The 22,524-nt window shown below is 39.7% G+C and overlaps 1 protein-coding gene across 1 annotated transcript; it reads right to left on the reverse strand.

The window, feature by feature from the left end:
* Window positions 1–427: 427 nt before the first annotated feature.
* On the reverse strand, window positions 428–13,722 carry IL22RA2 (interleukin 22 receptor subunit alpha 2). The gene is made up of 5 exons (XM_030852858.1): window positions 13,662–13,722; window positions 9,784–9,919; window positions 7,239–7,417; window positions 1,556–1,722; window positions 428–577 (listed from the first exon to the last, which is right to left on the reverse strand). The coding sequence occupies exons 1-5, from the start codon at window positions 13,720–13,722 to the stop codon at window positions 428–430; spliced, it is 693 nt and encodes a 230-aa protein (XP_030708718.1).
* Between the last annotated feature and the right edge of the window lie 8,802 nt (window positions 13,723–22,524).

Below are 22,524 nucleotides of genomic sequence, written 5' to 3' on the forward strand. Positions count from 1 at the left end.
TTCAACATTTAAAAACATGCCTACTGCTCCTTGGTTCTTTAATTTTTTACTTAGCTGACTTAGAAGAATGGAGATTATGTTAGAGATGTTACAGTCAGAAATAAAGTTCTGTATTTCACAGAGCCCTTTGTTTTCTGCCTCTTCTTTAAATTCTAATTTATTTATTTTATTTTTTTTTTTTGCCGGGGGGAACTGCTTAAATTTAGTTTACAAATAAAATATAAAGGAAGAAAGAATGATTAAACAAAGAGGTCTGTGAAGTATAATGGTGAACATTGCATTAAGAATATATAAAAACTAACTAGCACAACATTGTAAATCAACTATATTTCAGAAAAATATATATATATAAACAACTTTCAATGAGATTCTTCAAAACGAGCCGTCCTATTCTCAGAGAGTTTGGATTGCCACTCTGCAGAGCACTTCAAGGACTTTCCACACATCTCTCTTGGCTTCTCTGACTTCTTCTGTCTAATGTGGGCTGATACATTTCAGCCACTATACAGTAACCAGTGTGAGGTGTTAGAGCTTCAATTTCAACAACTCTGTGAGCTCCTTCATATACCTTTTGCTCCTACACACAAGGGGGAAAAATGAGATGAAAAATGGTTTCCAGTAAGTCATTGACTTGCTCTATTTTTGATAAAACTAAGTTGTTCATGATCAGTTTAGATGGGCTGTAGGGTTTCTTCCGAGACACATCCTCCTTCTCCAGAGTCCTAGCTCACAGACTGAGAAAGGGACAGGTCACATGACTGTGGAGGAACCACATGACTTCTCCCTAGTGATGCTGATTGATTGACCCAGTGGTCAGAGTCTCTTTTTTAAGAATTTGAACTGTGCAGTGAGGAGAATGGAGTAGATTTGGAGACAGTTGTAGACATGTGGCATGTGACCACAGAGAAATAGAGTGAGATTCTTTACAACTTCCTTCTCCATTTCTCTTTTCCAGTGACTGCAAAGCCTGGCAGCACTTTATTTCTTGCTTCTGGCTGTTGTAAGATTGATCATTACCTCCGAGTAAAAATCCTCCTCTCCCCTCCACTTTTCTATTTGAACCGGTTTGAATGGGTTTCTGTTTTCTACAGCCAAAGGAACCCTGTCTTAGATGGACACACAAAAAAAGGAACATTCACCAAACCAAAATAAAGTCACCAATGGAGGATTATAATATCAGAGCAAAACTGGCACTAATATATAATGCTCCGATCCAAAAGCCACTTTAAAATAAGGTGTGTAAAGTCCATAAAAATGAATATTTGTGACAATCAAATGGAATTAAATATTGTTAATACCAGTCTTTAGATATGCAGGGAAAATCAAAAGGAAACCAGCTGAATGACGGAAAAGGTGCAAACACACGTACACACAATTCTGATGGCGATGGTAACCACTAATTGCTTATCAATGAGGGTGAAAGTGAGAAGGAACTAAAAAACGATAAGGAAAAATAAGAGGGGATAGAGTAGCAAAAGACAGGACCTATTTTATGGCTAAAATGTTGCTTAAACAAAAGAAAAAATACCAAACTTATCTATTCATCTGAACTTACCTTTTCCAGTGAATTGTTAATTACAAAGACTCGGTATACTAGCCCATAGTATTCCATTGATACATTTTTTCTTTTTTGGTCCCTATATGGTAAATTGGGAGCGTGGAGATTCACCAACAAAGATCCATTAACTTGAGTTATATTCATGAATGGAGGATCTATTTTTGCTGAGGAAAAATAGGAAAATTTGACAATATCACCCAAAAATGTAATATTTCATATGGACACATTATGCATAATAAAAAATCATTATTAAGCTCAGGGATCTGGCAAAAATCATTCTGAAGAGATACTGCTAACACCTAAAGTATAAATATCTGAGAAGTTTCTTTGCAGATGATTCTTTATTTGCAAAGACATATATTCTGAATCAGCTTTAAGAGGACCTTTATCAATCATTTCCACAGCCTGCAGCCTGATTGTTTTGGAAAACGAAGTATAAAAAGTTATTTGGGTGAAGATCTTAGTGTAAGGCAAATATTTTGTAGGTCCTTAAAGATGTAAAATTTCAAAGCAGCTTGAAAATCATTTGAAGACTTGTTGCTATAAAATTATTTCAACAGAATTATGTTATATACTATGGAATAGCAGGAGAAGGATCAAGAGAATTTTTGTTTCTTGCATTTGGTATCAATAATCAGATGATCGTTAACTAGGAAAGAAAACTAAATAAATTAATAGTCACTTTAATTTCCTCCAGATTAACTATGGGAATTCTAAATGATTTAATTCATTAATGGGTTTTGTTTTCTTGTTCGGCATTCATTATGTATTTTTAGTTTGTAGATACATATCTTTTATAATTCTTGAAAACTAGCCATGATCAATCAACTTAGAGATAGATAGAGATAGAGACAGAGACATACATGCTTTTATTCTAGAATTTCAGTTCAACATCTGTTAGCATTTCTCATTCGATTTTCCATATGTCATTTTCTTTTTTCTTTTTCCATCTTTTTTTTCCTCAGTGGAGTATTCTGAAGGGTTTCTTCAGAGCTGTCTTCCAGTCCATCAGTTTACTACTTTGTCATGTCTAAACTGATCTTTAACCCCTCAAATCAACTTTTTGAATTTCAATGATTATATTTTTTTCATTTCTATGAGCTCTATTTGGGTCTTTTTCAATCTATTTGGTCTGAGTAACATTTTGTCCTTTGATTATGTTTTTATTCCCTCTGTTATTTCTTTAAGCTTATTTAATTTATTATCTGCTTCCAATATTACAAAACCTTGAAGCGCTGGTCCAGCCAGTACTTGTTTCTTCCAACCTTGCTTGTGTTGATCGCTTCCTTGTGTTTTTATTGTGAACACATGTTGAAAGTTGATGCTTTCTTTTTTGTTGTTTAGTTAGAATTTTAAAATTTTAAATACACTTTTTATCAACTTACAAGATAGATACAGACAAATAAATCGTGAGGATATGGCTCAACAAATCTTTACAAATAAACACTCCTGTATAGCTACCACCCAGAACAAAAAACAGGACATCACCAATACCCCAGAAACCTCCTTCACCTTTCTCCAGTTACTTAACCCCAGAGGATAACCACAATTTTCCTAACTTTTATCGCCATGTACATTCATTTTTGGAATCATACAATATACACTTTTTGTGTGTCTGCCTTGTTTCACTCTTTCACTTTTATTTGTATATATATAATTATGGTCTGAATTGTGTCTCCCGTCAAATTCATAGGATGAAGTCCTAACACCCAGTACCTCAGAATATGACTGCATTTGGAGATAGGGTCTTTTTTAAAAAAGCATATGGCTTTTTAAAAAATGAAGTCATATGGGTGGTATGGGTGGTCCCTAATCCAATATGACTGGTGTCCTATAAGAAGACACATACGATTGAGCACAGAGGGATGACCATGGAAGGACACAGCAAGAAAGTGGCCAAGGAGAATGGCTTCAGAAGAAACCAAACCTCTGGACACCTTGATTTTGGACTTCCAGCCTCCAGAAGTGTAGGAAAATAAATTTCTGTTGTTTAAGCCACCAAGTCTGTGGTATTTTGCTATGGTAGCCCTGGCAATCTAAAGTCTGTACATCTATCCATGTTGCATGTATCAGGAGTTTGTTCTTTCGGGGCTTCCCTGGTGGCTCAGTGGTTAAGAATCTGCCTGCCAATGCAGGAGACACAGGTTCGAGCCCTGGTCCGGGAAGATCCCACATGATGTGGAGCAACTAAGCCTGTGCGCCACAACTACTGAGCCTGCGTGCCACAACTACTGAAGCCTGCGCACCTAGAGCCTGTGCTCCTCAACAAGAGAAGCCACCACAATGAGAAGCCTGCACACCACAATGAAGAGTAGTCCCACTCGTCGCAACTGGAGAAAGCCCATGCACAGCAAAGAAGACCCAGTGCAGCCAAAAATAAGTAATAAAATAAATAAATAAATAAATATATATATATATATATATATAAAGAATGCTATAAAAACATTTTAAAAAAAGAGTTTTTTCTTTTGATTGCTGTGTGGTATTTAATTTTATGAATAACACAATTCATCCATTGTGTTATTCCCAGACTTTTAGGTTGTTTTTAGTTTTTGGATATTCTGAGTAAAGTAGCAGGAACATTCTTGTATATGTCACTTGGGAAACATTCATTTTGTTGGGAATATAACTAAGAGTGGAATTTCTGGGTGATAGAGTTTATATATGTTTAGCTTTTGTAAATTCTGCCATTTCCCCACAGTAGATACACCAATTTATATTCCCTTCAGCAGTGTATGAAAGTTCCCGTTTTTTTCACATTCTCTCTAATACTTGGCATTATTATTTTTTAAAAGTTTAATTTTGGCCATTCTGGTAAGTGTGTAGTACCAATTTATTGTGTTTTTAAGTTGCATTTCCCTGATGACTAATGGAATTTCATATGTTCATTGGCCACTTGAATATTCCCTTTTGTGAAAAGCCTGTTCAAGTCTTTGCCCATTTTTTAAATTAGTTGTCTTGTCTTTTTATTATTGATTTGTAAAAGTTCTTTGTACATTCTGGACATAGTCCTTTGTCCCAAACATGCACTGTGAATATTTTCTCTCTATGGCTTGCATTTTCAACAGGGTGCCGAGATCATTCAATGGGTAGAGAATACCTTTTCAACAAATGATGCTGGGACAACGGGATAGCCATATACAAAAGAATGAAGTTGGACCCTTACCTCACATCATATATAAAAATGAACTCAAAATTGATCAAAGATTTAAATGTAGGAGCCAAAACTATAAAACTCATAGAAGAAAGCTTAGGATAAATCTTCATAGCCTTGGGTTTGGCAAAGAATTCTTAGATATGACCCCGAAAGCATGAGTAGCAAGAGAAAAAATAGGTAGATTGGACTTCACCAAAGTTAAGTACTTTGGGACTTCAAACGACACCACTGAGAAAGTGAAAAGACAAATCACAGAATGGGAGAAAATATTTGAAAATCATCTCTCTGATAAGGTAATGGTGTCCATAATATACAAAAATCTTAAAACTCAGTAATTAAAAGACAAATCATTCAATTTAAAAATGGGCAAAGTATCTGAACGGACAATTTTCCAAGGGAGATATGCAAATGGCCAATAAACACATAAAAAGATGCTCAACATCACTAATCATCAGGAAAATGCAAATCAAAATCACATGAGATACCATTTCACATGCACCAGGATTGTTATAATCAAAAGGTGACATAGTGGTGCTAAGGATGTGGGGAAATAGGAACCCTCATACACTGCTGATGGGAATGGAAAATGGTGCAGCTGCTTTGGAAAACAGTCTGGCAGTTTCTCAAATGATCAAACATACAGTTACACGGTAACCAAGTGATTCCACTCCTAGGTATGTATATACCCAAGAGAAATAAAAACATGTCTACACAAAAACTTGTACATGAACGTTTATAGGAGCTCTATTCACAGGAGCTAAAATGTGGAAACAACTCAAATATCCATCAACTGAGAAATGGATAAACAAAATGCAGTATATCTGTGTACTGCAATATTATTCAGCCACAAGAAGGAACGAAGCACTGATACATGCTACAAAAGGGACAGACCTTGAAAACATTATGCTAAATGAAAGGAGCCAGTCACAAAACATCACATATTATATGATTCTATTCATGTGAAATATCAAGGTGAGGGAACTCGTTAGAGACAGAAAGTAGATTAGTGGTACCTAGGGCTGAGAGGCTAAAGGAGGGAGAGAATAGGAGGGTAATAGTCAAAGAGTATGGAGTTTCTTTTTTGTGGTGATGAAAATGTTCTAAAATTGACTATTGGTGATGGTTGTACTTATCTGTGAATAGAGTAAAAAATTATTGAATTGTACACGTTATATGAGTAATCGTAAGGGATGTGAATATTATCTCAATAAAGCTGTTTAATAAATCTAGGTGGAGGCAATGCCCATACACTTGATCCTTAATTCTTCTGGGTTATAACAACAATATTTTCAAAGAATTGGAAGTTGAGGCTGCCTCCTGAAGGTTGGGATCTCTTTATGCCATTTAACCAATAAGGAGGAAATGCGGTACTTCTGTTGTCTAGGGTGACTGCTTCCAATTATCAAAGGGAAATAGAATTATATATACAGCGGAGTCAAGTATGCTTGGTATCCTTGGAGGTGCCTCTTAGAACTCCTATATTCAGTGATAAAAATTAATTTAAGACTATGTTAAGCTAATATGAAAAAGATCAAAAGGACTCAAACTCCTCAAAAATGGAAAGTTGAGATGCTGGCTGAAAAGAAAGAGAACGTTGAGTTAAATCATGAGAAAAGCAGTTATAAATATTAACTACAGCTTCATGACTAGTTGCCATTGTGAGGACTGTAGTAAATACCCATGTTTTCTGTCTTGTTATGCATATCGTTGTACATATACATTAAACTTTTTTTCTCATACCTTTTGTCTATTTTTTTTTTTTTTTTTTTTTGCAGTACGCGGGCCTCTCACTGTTGTGGCCTCTCCCGTTGCGGAGCACAGGCTCCGGGTGCGCAGGCTCAGCGGCCATGGCTCATGGGCCCAGCCGCTCCGCGGCATGTGGGATCTTCCCGGACCGGGGCACGAACCCGTGTCCCCTGCAACGGCAGGCGGACTCAACCACTGCGCCTCCAGGGAAGCCCCTTATATAAGGTCTGCTGGCAATGGCTCCATTTATAATTTACATCATAGATTATAGTATATTATTCTGACATTATGACTAAATTAGAAGAATATACATCATTGAGAAATGGATACAAGAGAACACTTTTTGTCTCCTCCTTTGGACAGGTGACTAAAAGTCTTAATTTCCTCAATAGAAAGTTTTTCTAATGTGTATTTTCAAGAACCTCACCGTCGTGCTTAGGAATAACCCCATATGGCTCCTTTTCTGCTATCTAAAAATACTTCTTTTTTCTAGCAGGCAACATCCTGGCAGTGGGATAGAATGTCAGCTCTGAATCAGAGGCAGCCAAATTTGAATTCTGAGACCTGGGCTACTACTAAAGTGTCTGTGCCCTGACTTCCTGGGCTGTAAATGAGAATAGTAAAAGCCATCTGCTAGAGCTATTCTGAGAATGACATCAAGTGAGACGATGGTGTGGACCTCACCAAAGCACAGGGCCTGGTAGCTAGCTAACCATGCTCCATGAGGGCTATTCAAGGGCAGGAAAAGCAAATGCAAAGAAACTCCATGGAACTCACTTTCCCACCAGGGAAAGAACCGCTGTGTCATGGTCCAGCCTGAGTGGACCCCAGCCAGGGTCGTCCTCACTCTCCCGTAGTAAGGTTCCCATATGTCTGACGTTTCATTGGTAAGGTCACAGAAGAACTCTTGAATACCCCAGCAGTCCTCTTTATCTTTCCATTGTCTCTGTCCATACCTACAGAAGGGAAAAGACAAAAATCTGCATTCCTTTATTCCATTGAAGGAGTCTTCAGTTTTTTCAGTCTATTCAGTTTTCAGACTGGCTGAAATTTGTCCTCCAATATCAGCACCACTGTGAAAGCTGACAGCTGTTCTTAAGTATCTTTAAAAGTTTTAAATTAATTGAAGTGCTACCAAAGTGTTTTCTCGTTGAAATATAAACTCAAGCTTGATACCTTCTGTAACACTAGCATGAGGGTTTTTGGATTTTTAGTACTTAGTGAAGTTTTCCTTCTGGGGTCTGAACCAACTTCCATTCTTGACTACGAGCTCTCCATGTCCTTCAGCCTCCTGAGGTTTCAACACTTTGTGGTTTTCCTCACTTCTTATCAGCTTGCTGTTGAGTAACGTGGCTGATTCTGAGAAGTTGCTACCACTTTTCATCTCAGGTGACACCCAACACATAACGTCAATCTCTTTTTTGACAACTGAACGAGGGTCGTAGGAAGGGCTCTTTAAGGAGTTTTGTAATTAGAGGCTGGCAGAGAATGGGGAGAACCCAGGAAGAAAAGGTAATGAGGCAAAGCGCCAGATACGTTGATTCAGCCTAAGACTGTGGGATGGTGTAACAGCAAAAGGGAGGATTAATGCTTCCCTTCCTTACCAGTCACAAATCAAAGAAAATGCAATAAGATGATGGTGGGAACAGAGCAGGAATTAGAGGCTGGGGAGAAAGCTTCCAAAATATTTGTTGAAGGACTTGAAATATAACTTTTTAGCCATATAATGAAGAGCATTGCTGATGTCTGTACTCTGTAAACTATATGCTGACAGCAGTTTCATTATATCAGAAGACACCATAAGAACATAACCAACAACATATATTAAGCACAATTTAATGTTTTCTAACTCTTATTAGACATTGCCTTTACTAGCTGAATTCAGCTGTAATGACTGGTTTCTTTTTTAGTGTAATACTTCATTTTTTGTCCTGTCCTACATGGGACAAAAACTGTCAGTAGACCCATGAGAACTGGATAGACCCAAAACGAAAGATTTTGAAAATATAAGTCTGCACTGTGCTATTGAAAATATCACATAGGTAGGAATGGATCCAGGTATTCTGAAATGTATACGAATTTAAGAGCTCTATTTAAGAAAAAGAATTACAACTATGAAATGTTTCCATGGGGCCCTAAAGTTTAATCTTCATTAATTACATGGAAAAACAACGTCTAATCCACTGTTTATGTTGAACCGTAAATAGACCCACTTTGGATATGTTTATACTGCCTACAGGGGAGAGATAAAAAGATCACCAATCCCCACTTCCTACAGGGAAGCGTTTCCAACGACGCACACATCTGTTTTGGGAGTGGAGAAATCTTTATTGTAAAGATTTGTGAAGTTTACAGTTGCTACACAAAATATGTTGAGAAAAGCAGTAGTTAAAGACTGAGAAACTTCTGGAAATAGTCCTTCTGACGTTAGTGAGAGCTTGATAAACGGAAAATCTGACTTTGGATCTACCCCATGCTGGAGAGACATGAAGGAATTTATGGCACAAAAATTGCTACTTTGGTCCATAGCTACATCTAATCTTCTGAATTTCTGAATAGAAAATCATAAAAGCTAAACTATAATATCTCCTGTCTCATGTTCAGCCGGAATCTCAATCTACGTAAGAGAAGGAAGCGCTTCAACTCCTCTCTGCATACTCCCACCCCAGCCCCCTGAGCAGAGATGTGTGAAGGGGAAAACCTGCCATTTGCAATTCAGGAGCTTCTGTTTCCAGGCCTTAATCCAGGAAAGGAGTGGGTTATATCTGAGTTTTGGCAACGATCCACTAGAATTAGTCTGAAGATCACACAGGAGGAACATGCCTCAGCGTGTTCCAATTTGCATTCATGCTTACAGGAGGCGTTCATTTTTGAAAGGAATTTTCTAAATAGTAAACCCACTCTAAAGAAATGAACTTTAAATTGAAAATGTAGTTTACACACTCACATCCATGTGTCCCACAACTTCTTTTTCAACTATCAATAGCGTCAATTTAATTGAGGACCTACTAGGTGCTAAACAAGTCGCTTCTAACATTCAGTTGGACAAATGTGTATTGAGAGTCTCTGTTGTGAAACCAAAGGCTGACCCTGTGAAGCCTCAGTGCTGGGTCTCTGAGGGATGAAGTATCTCCCGTCACAGACTACACGTCATCATGCATTTTGTGTCACCTTCAGGGAAGACACACTCCTGCCTCCACCCCTGCTTCTTCTCAATCCTTCTGAAACTGACAAAAGTTCAGATCCTAACACTCCATCGCCTTCTAGAACATGGAATCTTAGTGACCATCTCTACTAGCTGGAGGAAGCTCAGATTACTTACGTTTTATACTGCACAAAATAGATACTGCTGTTGCCGGGACAAGCCCGCCCAGGCTGCCAGTGCAAAATGTTGTGAAAATTTTGGGACTGAAAATGTACTCGTTGAGGTTTCAGAGACTCGTAGGCTGGCTGAGTTTCTAAAACAATAAGAAACAGAGCAACACTGAACATTGATATGAGCACCATCGTTATTAGCCATAAGTTTCAATGTAATAATACCTGCATCAGGATTCCTTGAAATAGTTGCTACAGGTGCAGATGGTGGAAGTGGAGCCCAGAAATCAACATTTCTGATCTTTGATGTGATGATTTTGATGCATGCTAAAGTGTCAGGACAGTGGTGATCCAGACTATAAAAACATACGTGATAAACTCCCACCCCACTCCTAAGCTGGAGAGGAAGTAACAGCAGTGAAAAGATAGCATTGTCCTTGATTCCACCCCTGGTGGTGATGGAATGTAATGACTGAGATGAAAGGCCTCACCAGGGCCACTTTGCCCACCTTCCTAGGAGACCCTGCGTTTCTGCTCCTCTGAGGCAAGCTTTTGCCTGGATTCTATTCTGCCTCCAGGACCTCAGCCTGGAACTCATTCCTCCTTTCTCTGGTTTTTTTTTTTTTTTTTGCGGTACACGGGCCTCTCACTGTTGTGGCCTCTCCCATTGCGGAGCACAGGCTCCGGACGCACAGGCTCAGCAGCCATGGCTCACGGCATGTGGGAACTTCCCGGACCGGTGCACGAACCCGTGTCCCCTGCATCGGCAGGCAGACTCTCAACCACTGTGCCACCAGGGAAGCCCCTTTCTCTGGTTCTTGCTTCATCTCTTCTTCCTACTTCATTGTCCCTCACCTCTCTCAGCTGACCTGGCTTTATTGCATGTAGGCCGGTTCCACTCCTGAGTGGATGCTCTTACCTGCCTGCATCCTGGTTCCAAGTGCCCGAGCATAACTGCTCAGGTGGAATGGTCCAGGCTGTGGAGGGAAACTGCCCAAGGGCTTGCCATGGAACTCAGCATTCCCGAGAAGAGTCTCAACAGGAGTCATGGCAGGAAGGGGGATAATTTCGCACTGGCATAGTTTGTGCTTTCTTGGTCAATTCATGCAACATGAGAACTCAATCTCACCTACATTCAGTCCACTGGAGGCAACAGACCTTTGACAAAATTTATTCTAGGGTCTGAAGGAAACCAGAATATATTACCCCCAAATATGCCTCTTTGACATAAAAATTATTTTGAGCTGAAGGCAATTAAGAAGCAGCAAATGCAGGAAAAGCTCTCTTGACCTCCCCCTTTTTCCACCTAAAGGCAGGATATATAAGGCTGGCCAAAAATTTCGTTCGGGTTTCTGGCAAGCTCTTGCAGAAAGACCCAAACGAACTTTTTGGCCAGCCCAATAAAGTCTCCTTTTACTTTGCTGGAGACAGATTCTTATCAGCCCAAAGAAGGCACCAGAAGAATCTGCAAATGAAACTTACTCCATTAGTTTTCTCCCACATATTTACTTTCCCGCAGTTTCCTCCCTTGGAAGACTAAAACTGCTTTCCTCTGTCCTATCATGTTCCTACAGGTGTATCGTGCTTTGTTGAAGATGCTACAGAAGCTGGAATTCTAAGCCGCCATTTTGAGTTTCTCTTCATACAGGATTCCCCCGGTGTTGGGTGCTGCACTCATTAATAAACTGTTTTATTAATCTGCCTTTTTGTTAAGCCGACTTTTTTATTGAATAAATCTGACATGTAACACTGTGTTAAGTTAAAAAAAAAAAAAAAAAAAGAGTCCCAGCTGAAAACCTAAAATGGGCAGAGGTAAAGCTTTGCCTCTCCAATAGGCCCAAAGTTTCTGCTAAGGGATAGGTGGTGAGCAGGAGGAATGAGGAAGCACATCCTCTGTCTTTTTCTCATCTTCTACCACTTGCTCCCTGGCTTCTCCAGAGTGACCTCCTTTCTCCTGGTCCACCATGCTGGGAATGGCCCCATCCGAGGTCTCTGCCTTGGCCCTTCCCTTCTCCTAGAATACTCTTCCCGGGTGTTCCACATGCCTCATTTCTTCATCTCCTTTAGGTCTTTGCTCAAATATCAGTAAGACGGAAGCAAATTCTCCTAAGCCCATGGTCTCAGCTCTGAACATTCAAGATGTGTTATTTTCTAATGAATGGGGCTGTTTCCTTAGGTAGTTATTTTTACCAACCAAATAGTGTCATTACTGTTATTTGGTTTTTGTTTGTTTTTATTTTTATTTTTGGACCTCCTTCAGTGCATCAAGTGGTGATGTGTACTTGGAAGGAGTCAAATGCCACCATTGGTTTTGTTCACCCAGATCACTACCCGATCAATCGTATTTAGCACATAAAATTGTACTTAGCAGAAATTTTCAGGAGGTGACAAGCACGCACATTTTCCGGAAGATCCTTCCTAGAGTCGATTTGCTGTCCTGAACATAGATAGTCCAGTGTCCTTTACCTTGTCTGTCTTCAGATTTCTTCTCTCATTTTTGTAACACCACTGCTAACCTCCATCAAAGAAAATAGCAATCCCTCTGTAGCAGACACAGAGGGGATTTTACCTGTCTTCACTGAGTCTGCCCAGCTCATCTGTGCAAAAGATATTATTGCGGTCTTCCTCTTACAGACCAAAATCCAAGTCTTGGAGAAGTAAAAGAGCTGGTGCAGCTGCAGACGGTGAGGTTGATTTTGTAACCAGGCTGTCTGGTCCTGGAGCCTGCCTCTCACCCGTCACAGCAAACCCACAGAAGAGCCTCAGGAGAGAGGAGCTAATGGAGCAAGCAGAGCAACGAGAGGCTGAAGATATTCCTTCTTCTTTCCCTCCGCCTCCTCCCCCTGGCCGGCCTTCATTAATCACTGAACGTATTTGAACCTTAAATGTATATCAGGCCCTGTGCTCAAAGCTTTACACCTTCTTTCATTCTCACAACCACCCAATAAGGTAGGTATTTTTATTAGTACATTTTACACGTGGGGAAACTGAGGTCTAAAGAAGTTGTGTATCTTGTCCATATGGTTACAGGTCTGGTAAGATGCAGAGCCGAGGTCATTTGGGTACCACTTGAATTCCTGCCGTATTCTGCTAATTGAGTTCTTGGTCTGACCAAAGACCAAAGTCATAGTCTACTCAGATCCACATATTTCTGGGAAATGGAGGATTGAATTGTTGTTATGTTATCAGTCACTGGGCAACTGTACAGTCTTGTGAAAGTTACTTGAGACACTTATACTGAGAGGTATGCATCTGTTAACTGGGGGTCCTAATGACCTTGCTCAGAGGTATGTTGGGATGATACGATGCCCTCTGCTCTTGAAGAGTTCTCCATGAATACCCACAGCAAATTCTCACATGTTGTTTATTTATGGTCTATTCTGTGCTAGGCACTGCTCTAAGCACTTGTCATGTATTAACTCATTTAATCCTCACAGTGACCTACAATCCCCACCTTACAGATGAAGTAATTGAGGCAGAGGGGCTTTAAGCTAGTTGCCCCAGTTTTTCTAGATAATAAAATGGCAGAGTTGAAGTCCAGATTCAGGCAGTCTGGCTTAGGAGCTATGCTGGTAACCAGTATGCTATCTTGTCCTTGAAGGCGAAAGAAAGGCTAAGGAGACAGAGAGGGGTGTACGTTTGTCCTGTGCGAAGTTTTTGCACCCACAAGAGCGCCTCCTCTTTAGTAGCTACTCGTGAAGTCCACATGCAGTTATTCAGGCTGCAGAGGGAAACGGACCCCATGTCTGTCCGGACCAGTTAGTGACAGGAGAAAGCTGAAATTTTTACAAAGCCCAGAAATGCACCACGGCCATGTCTGACAGTCCCCTTGAGCAGACTCAGATGACAAAGCTGTGAGCAATTAAAAAGAAATGAAGGACTTACCTACCACACCAGGCAGGAGGACACCGATGAGGAAGCCTAGAAAACAACATTTAGGTGTCATGGTTGCGAGTGAGACTGGTCAGGCGACCGGCGTTCCCCTCAAGGGGAGGACAGCTCTGGACAGGAGAGGAAACTCGAATCGTCCCACTCAACATCCCCTTTTTGGTTGTAACCATGGTTCTTGAAGCAAATACAATTTCATTTCGTTCATAAATTATATTGTATTATAATTTGGGGGTAATAAGTATGAAGAATCATTTCAGAAAACATTTGCTGTTAAGTCACTTTGATGTGGACGCTTGTTTTTTTGGGAGCTTTGCTAGCTGAGAAAAGGCAAAACACTGAGGATGGGTGGCCCAGAGGGCAGGTAGGGTGAGGAATTATGCAAGATGCTCGCAGGTGAGTGAAGGAGGCCTTCGGGGATTCTGGCAGAGAGGGCAGAGGGGCTGCCAGGGTGATTCTGAGTAAAGGGCTTGGCAGTTGCAATGATCAGGGCCCCTGGCAGCGGTTCAAGCAGGTGGGGTCTCTGGTTGATTCTTCCTTTTCTTGCTTTCATGGAAGCTCCTCGAATAACCTCCCTGGTGTAGACCTCATACCCTCTGCCCCCTCAGCCTCTCTGCAGGGCTCCCTCCCACACTCCACAGCCGCCCCGGTCAATGGGCCCCACTCAGCTCATGCTTCTTCCTTTTCCATTCCTGCCCTCGGTTTCCAGCAACCTAGCTGATAAAGATTTTGAGCCCGTCAAACCAAGTAATCCCTTAAAAGGATGAATGCGGGGGCAATGTTCATTTTGAACTACATTAAATCTTTGTCCTATCTTCTTATCTAATCAAACTAGGTCATCTGTTCTTTGCCCATGATTCACTACATCAGTTCTATTACCAAAAGAATTTTTTTTACCACATGATTTTAGAGTCACTAAAATTATACATTAAAGCACAAGAAAGTCATAAAGATTGTTTTAAAGGGGCTTTTTGGGTCCAAAGAAGAAATATATGTTGGTTTCTTTTCCCTCTTGGGTAGTCAAACTTTCAAGTTCTTGGTAGAATAGCCCCTTTAGTAAGGAATAGTGAAGGCTGCTGAGCAGTACTAATTAATCGATAATTATTTAAGTATTAATTAATTAATTAATTAAGTCAAGAACATATATTTGCCGCCCTACCACGTGCTAGGCATTGTTCTCAGCAGCAAGGATGCAGCAGCAAATAAAATAGACATTGCCCTACCTACCCAAACCAGACTTCTAAAGGGGGAAGTAGGCATACTTCCCCAGCAGGATGGAGGGTGTTTCCCAGTGCCGTTGTGCTGGGTCAGACTTCTGAATCCAAACTCCTTATCTCCTCCAGGTGAAGTTTCCATTGCTTCTAAGCTGGCTTAGGCTTTCAAAGAAGAAACAAGCAGCCTATCTTAGGTGCCCTTTGCCCCTTCTGGGGACTCCTTGTCTCCTACCTCCTCAGCATCGTCCTTCATCTCCTTGCTCATGTTAGCCACTGAACTCTAGACTTTTCATTCACCTTGGTTTTAAATGGGGAATAGAAATCTGGGTTTGAACTATCGATGTTCAATATCTTTAATGCCAATAGCTTATGTTTTGGAGCAACCAAATTGCTTCAAATTCCAGTTAAGAAAAAAAGAAAATATCTTAATTTAAGGTTTAATAAGTAGCAGCAGAGAAGGAAATTGGGGTTTCCACTGGGTTCCTGATATTGTAGAACAAATAAGGGGAAATAGGGGAAAGAGAGCAGAGCCTCAAATATTCTAAGAACTGAATTCTCTCAGAGATGTGTGAGCTTCTGTGCTATGTTAAATTTCAGAAACCAGGGACTTCCCTGGTGATTCAGTGGTTAGGACTTCACCTTCCAATGCACGGGGTGAGGCTTCAACCCCTGCTCAGCGAGCTAGGATCCCACATGTCTCGGGGCCAAAAAAACAAAACATAAAACAGAAGCAATATTGTAACAAAATTCAATAAATAGTTTAAACAATGGTCAACATCAAAAAATCTTTAAAAAAAATTTCAGAAACTAAACTAGTCTTGTCACCCTTAAATGAGCTCACTGTGTGATATCAGAGTCTGCATAAAAGCCACACTACCAACTGTGACTCAAGGTAATGAAAAGATACAATTCAATTCTAAAATCTCATCAATTTGGAAGCAGAAGAATTTGTACAGAATTGTTTCAAATGAAATGAGATTTGCTTTGGGAAGTAAGAAAATTACAGATAATGGGAGACCCTTGCTTTACTTTTCTTCAGGCATGAAATGCTGGCTTCAAACTTATTCCCTCCCCTCCCCTCTATCTCACCCCCCCTACCCCTCAGCCATCAGACCCTCAGCACAAAGAGACCGCCTTGACAGTGACAGTGGATGCCTCTATCATGTTGGATCTGGAGAGAACTTACCTAAAGCTCTGCCTTGGACCGACTCGATTCTCTTCTTTTCTCCTGTGGCTTCCAGCCGACCAACAGTTCATCTAATTAAGGAATCATTATTAATTTATTTTTAAGTGTGATATGGGATTTTGGTTATTATTATTGCTTTAGAAATAGATATTGAAGTATTATAGATGACATGACATAAAGTCTGGGATGTGCTTCAAAATAATCCAAGTGTTTGGGGAAGGGGATGACCAGCCATGAGCTGATAATTATTGAAACTGGGTATTGGGTGCACGGGGGTTCATTATACTCTGTACTTTTGTATATATTTGAAAATTTTCATAACAAAAGAAAAAAATTTTAAGCTTATCTACAAGATGTCATCTTTATAAAATTTCTTACAGCAATTTTAATGATGTTTTAGTGTTGATAATAATATCTAATAATTGTGGGGCACTATGATGGATTCTTTTCGTACATTATCTGTTTTTAAAGTTAATGAATGAATTTATTTATTTATTTTGACTGTGCCAGGTCTTAGTTGTGGCATGCGGGATCCTTAGTCGCAGCATGTGGGCTTCTTAGTTGCAGCATGCATGCAGGATCTAGTTCCCCGATCAGGGATTGAACCCGGCCCCCCTGCATTGGGAGCAAGGAGCCTAACCCACTGGACCACCAGGGAAGTCCCATTTTCATACATTATCTTACTTAATCATCACAACAAGCCCAGGAGGTCTGTATTATTATCCTGATGTTACAGATGAAGAAACTGAGACACAGAGAGGCTAGGAGAACCTGACTAGGCTCCGTAGCATGCAGGGACACAGTGAGGGGTGCAGTCAGATCTCGCTGCCCTCAGGGTATGAGGTTTATTATAAAATCATGTGTTGTTTTCACTTGTAATGTTGATTCCATAAAGAAAGATTTGACCATTCATTCCTTTCTTTATTCACTCAAACAAATCTTTACTGAGCATGTGCTGTGTGCCAGGCCCCAGGTTAGGCATCCAGTACTGAACAAGCCAGCAGAGCCCATCCACAGGGGGCCAACGTCATCTTCTTCATCCCTTCTTGGTAATGAAGGGCTACGTGGTCCTTATTCTCTTCAGAAAAGTCTACAAATTATATTTTCTTTAGAAGAGTGTGCACTTCATTTATGCTTTTAAATGTATTTGCGGAGAGTTGAGCAAATCATTCCCTTATGATGTATGCAATTTCCGTTTCTGTAGTTTCCCTATTATAATTTCCTACGTTAAGTAGTGATATTTTCTCCCTTGTTTTCTTATTTTTAGTTAGGTTAGCTAGTTATGTATCTTTAAAATTTTTTCAAGGAACCAGATTTTATGATTAGTTATATACTCTGCTTTTTAAAAATTTAATGTCTCATTCATATCTCCTTCTACCTTTTAAAATTCCTTTCTTCTATCTTTCTTCTATTTAATCTGTTTTTCTTTTTTTTACAAAAAACTCCTTTTGTCAGATGTTTATTTCATTGGTTTTATTCTTTATTTTATATCAGTACAAGTATTTACACTAGGAATTTACTCTGGAATGTATCCCACAGGCTCTCCCTTTGGCTCTGAAATGTAATTTTTTTCTCTATCTATTTCTTTAACAATTCTGCAATTTAGATTACTTTTTCTGACCCAAGGGTTTTTACAGAGAGAATTAAAAAACAAACCTTCCAAGTGGAGAAGCTTTTTCACTTCAGTTCTCATTGTTGTGTTTTCATGATTCCCAGGGAAGAAAAATACGCTGACTTTGGCAACCATTTGCAATTTGGAAATCCCCTTTCCTATTGTTTTGCTTTCTGGGAGTTGAAGGGCAGAGAAACAGATTAGTGTTCATTTATTATTCATGAGCAAAGGTAAAACATCCAGGCAATACAACAAGATGGGCACTGAGCTTCTAAAAAATTTTTTTTAATCCTCATAAACCTGAGAGTAAGGAAAGTACCTTTATGTAAATGCCTTTATGTACTATTTTAAAATAATGCCTTTATGTACTATTTTACATAAAGTACTTTATGTACTATTTTATTATAGCATCATGAGTAACCATCGTAACTTATTCCAGTGTATTTACAGCTTCACTGAAGGCTGTACCTGGAGGTAGGTGCCTGTTGTCAAAGTTAAAGAATAACGTATATTCAAAGACAAGTGGAAGGTTTAGTGTCCCTTTGTTTACATAGGAAGCTAGAGACATCAGACCACAGTGGATAAAGCCTGGACTTCGGAGATAAGTGAAACTCGAGTTTGAGTCTGAAATTCATTTCTCTAAGATTCATTCATTTGCAGCAGGGTCCCCATCCTGGTGCTCAAAGTCCTATAGGATGCCATTTTTATCCCCCTCCCCCAAGTGCCCAGACAAACCCAGAACACTGACTAAGTTTTGATTACTGGGGTCTCTGGACTCTTTTAAACATCCCATATTCCCCAAAATAGGGACTCCACCTTCATAACTGCAGAGGCCGTCTGCCTTCCCCCAATCCCTGGGGGAAGGGATGTGTCCTTCCCTCAGCCCGACAGACTCCCGCAGAGGGACCTGCTCAAGGTCATGCTGGGCTCCTGTCTCCCATATCCCAGCGCTTGGCTGACTTAGCCTCTGAGCTGCACCTGTCCCCATGCCCTAGCTGCACAAGGCCTCAGCCCTGCTGTCCTCAAAATTTCATTTACATTGAGTTCCTATTATATTCCCAAGGCATATCTCTGTGATTTCTAGTTTACCTAACAACTTTAGCTTTCCTGTGCCCCAGTTTCCTCACTTGGAAAAAAATGTGTAATACTCACCTCACCAGGTCTCTAGGGGATCAGTAAGAGAAATTTGCCAAACATCTGCTTATAACAGAGACTTGATAAACATGAGTCCTACCTGCAGGCTGGGTGTGTGGGGACAGCTGTAGTAATGTTTCCCAAACATTCAGCAGGAGTCAAGTGGGAATCCTGCTATGTGGAACAGAGGATCCCTACAGATCTGGAGAGAGTCATATCTGGTTCCATGCAGCCCTGCACGACAACACTGGAAATGATGGAAAAGAACAGTTCTATAGATGGCATAACACAGGTGGAACTGTTGAGGTAAAATCAGTTCACTGAGTTTAGCACCCTGTTATGGAACGTGAAGATTGGTACTCTTAAAAAACCGAAGAGATGATTTTGGACTTCCCTGGTGGTGCAGTGGTTAAGAATCCTCCTGCCAATGCAGGGGACATGGGTTCAATCCCTGGTCGAGCAGCTAAACCTGTGGGCCACAACTACTGAGCCTGCGTGCCACAACTACTGAAGCCCGCACGCCTAGAGCCGTTGCTCAGCAACAAGAGAAGCCACCGCAATGAGAAGCCCGCACACAGCAACAAAGAGTGGCCCCTGCTCGCTGCAACTAGAGAAAGCCTGCGCACAGCAACGAAGACCCAACGCTGCCAAAAATTAAATTAATTAATGAATTAAAAAAACAGATTTATGCCCATTTGCATACGAATGGTATCTAAACAAAAAAAATAGCAGGTACAAATCCATTAAAAAAAAGAGCTGTTTTTTTGTTTGTTAGTTTTGCAAATTGTCTAGCTTTTCTTAGCATCTGACTATAATTCCACACATTTATGCCATAACCACCAGCCGGCAGCTGAGATCTACTGGAGAAAGCACTGGAAGCAGAATCCCCATTCCGCCACTTACTGGGTAAGTCTCTTAATCTCACCTTAAATGCGGACAGCAATTCCTCCTCACGGGGTGTTGTAAAGATGAGACGAGGTGGGTATTTTTGAAAACAGTTCAATAATTATACATGTGTTTTTGTTTGTTCATTCATTCCCAGCTGGTAACTCTAGTGACCAAGAGTCCAAGCTCCAGAATATAGAGGCATAGAAGGGGAGAATGTGGAAGCATAGAAGGGGAGAATGTAGAGTAAGTCCTGCACCTCATAAACTAGTCACCGAACAAACGAAGCTGGGATTTATGATTTAAGTCATCCATTTATACTCTTCTTAGGCATAAAATCCAGTATCCTAAAGGTGACACAGGCAGTAATCTTAGACAATTTAACTTGGTATGAAATGATGATGCAATGGCACGAGTTTTTGGAAAGCAGTAGTAATTTAGGGGAAAAATTAGTTTAAGAATCAGAACTGTGTCAGGAAGAGGATCCCCTTATTAGTTAATGTAAATGGAAACACTGATTCTTAGAGCCAAAGGTAGAGAGAATTTAATCCAACTCCCATGAGGCTAAGTGATTTACCCACAGTCACCAGCTTTTGACCAATTTAGTAGGTATGTTGCTCTAGAGAAACAGACTATTCCAATTTATCAAAGTTTGAAGACAAGGGAATAAAATACAAAGTACATTATTGGCAACAAGAAGGCAAGATGATTCTTATTTATAGACGACACAGTTGTATTCTGGGAAAACCAGACAATCAACTGAAACTTCATTAAAAGAAAAGTTTAGATGTTAGCTGGATGAAAAACAATCTGTAACAATAGTTTTCTTACATACCGTCATTTAGAAGTCATAATGCAAGATTATATTGCCATCAGCAATACAAAATATCAAGGACTAAATGTAAGAAATGCCATACACCTGTAGGAAGCATAAAACTCTAATGAGGGATGTAAGACTTGAATAAAGAAATACTATATTCAATACTCCATTCTTGCAGAACATCAAATTTGGAAAGTGCTAGTTATTCCTAAACATTGTACAAAGTCAATGCAGGTTAATAAAAATCCCAAAAGGACCTCCAAATCTTGGGGGAAACTTGGGAAAAATTTCTACCACTCACCTGAAAGAACAATCATTTGCGAGAAACATGAGCAGTGAACACTGACCCAAAGTATTAAGGAGGGGCTCACAAGGTAAAACAACCCCAGTACAAAGCTGTAAGAATTAAAACAGTGTGGTATGGATACAAGACAAAACAATGAACAGTCCCAGGAATACTGAGGATCAGCATATGACAAATCTGACATCTGAAATCAGCACAGAAAAGTTGGATGTTTTAATAAGTAGCGTTGGGACAACTGAGTAATTTATAAGGGGAAAATAGATGATGAGTTGAATTGTGTGTCCTAAAAGATATGTTAAGTCATAACCCTTCGTAATTATGATTGTGATCTTATGTGGAAATAACCTATTTGCAGATCTAATCAAATTAAAATGAGGTTTTACTGGATTAGAGTGGGCCGTAATCCAATGGTTAGTGTTTTTATAAAGAGAGACTTGGACACAGAGACACATAGGGAAGAATGTGACAAGAGAGGCAGAGATTAGAACAATGCATCTACAAGTCAAGGAACACCAAGTGTTGCCAGCAACCCCCAGAAGCTGGTAAGAGGCAAGAAAGGACCTTTCCAGGGAGCTGTCAGACAGAACTTGGCCCAGTCTCTGAAATGTGAGGGACTAAACTTCTGCTGTCTTAAGCCACCCAAGTTTGTGGTAATTATTATGGCAGCCCTAGAAACCAAGATAATAAAGCTGAATCCCTATCTCATGCCTTATATGAAAAGAAAAAAGAAACTAGACGGATAAAAGAATTAAAAGTAGGAATGAAACAATGACTCCCAAATAGTAGAAGAGAACATGGGTGAAAATTTTTATCTTCTTGGGAAAGGGGGTTTTCTTAAGAATGAAAGGAAAAATGAATTTGACTTTATAAACGTTTTAAACATCTACGTAGTAAGACTTGGGTGAAAGGCAAGAAATTATAAATGTGTAACTCATGGCAGACAAAGGATACAGTCAATAAAAAAGATGTACACAGCCCAGAAAGAAATGGACAAAGGACAACTTTAGTCATCACAGAAGTATAAATACCTAATATATAAAATATGCCCAACTTTACTAATTATGAAAGAAATGTAAATGAAGGCATTATTTTTTCTATAAAGACTGGGAGAAATGAAAAAGATTATCAGAATTAGCTAGGGTAAAAAGAACAGGTACTCTGTTTACATTTGGTGGTAATACCTATCACCTTCCTTATGAAGAGTGGTAACTATCACCTTATCCTTGGCTATATCCATTATTTTCATATTTTTGCTTTTTCCCATTCTAATGTCTACAGTTTTCATTTGCCTTAAAAATTTACTTCTTATAATTTTCCTTCAATAGAGATTAGATTCTGTAAAGGATATGGATTTTTATGGGATGTTATGTGTACTCCTATACCAGTTTAAAAAGCAATTCATAAGACATTGCTTATGAGTATACCCCAAATGAGTATACTGGTACCTTTTTCCCAGTAATAAACCAGCAACGCGTTTCCATTTGCACTTTTAAATGAGGAGAAATATTTTTTCCATGGCTTAATTTACTCACGTAATTTATATTTAACATTTTTTTTTAGTCAGTTAATTCACTTTTGAGTCTTAAAATTCCTATCCTCTTAGTAATTCCCAAGAACTTTTCTGTGGTATATAAACGCTTGGTTTGCCTCTGGTTGGGGATTCTCTCTTCACGCCACATGCTACTTAGCTCTTCCTCACCCACTC

This window comes from Globicephala melas, chromosome 14 (genome assembly GCF_963455315.2).
Source record: "Globicephala melas chromosome 14, mGloMel1.2, whole genome shotgun sequence".
In the NCBI taxonomy this organism is placed as follows: Eukaryota; Metazoa; Chordata; class Mammalia; order Artiodactyla; family Delphinidae; genus Globicephala; species Globicephala melas.

Coding starts and splice junctions, on each gene's coding strand:
- IL22RA2 (XM_030852858.1), bottom strand. CDS start 13,722: ATGACACCTAAATGTTGTTTTCTAGGCTTCCTCATCGGTGTCCTCCTG. Junction 1,723..7,238: donor GTTCTTTCCCTGGTGGGAAA/GTGAGTTCCATG, acceptor ATTTTTCCTCAG/CAAAAATAGATCCTCCATTC. Junction 578..1,555: donor TTAACAATTCACTGGAAAAG/GTAAGTTCAGAT, acceptor CCTTGTGTGTAG/GAGCAAAAGGTATATGAAGG.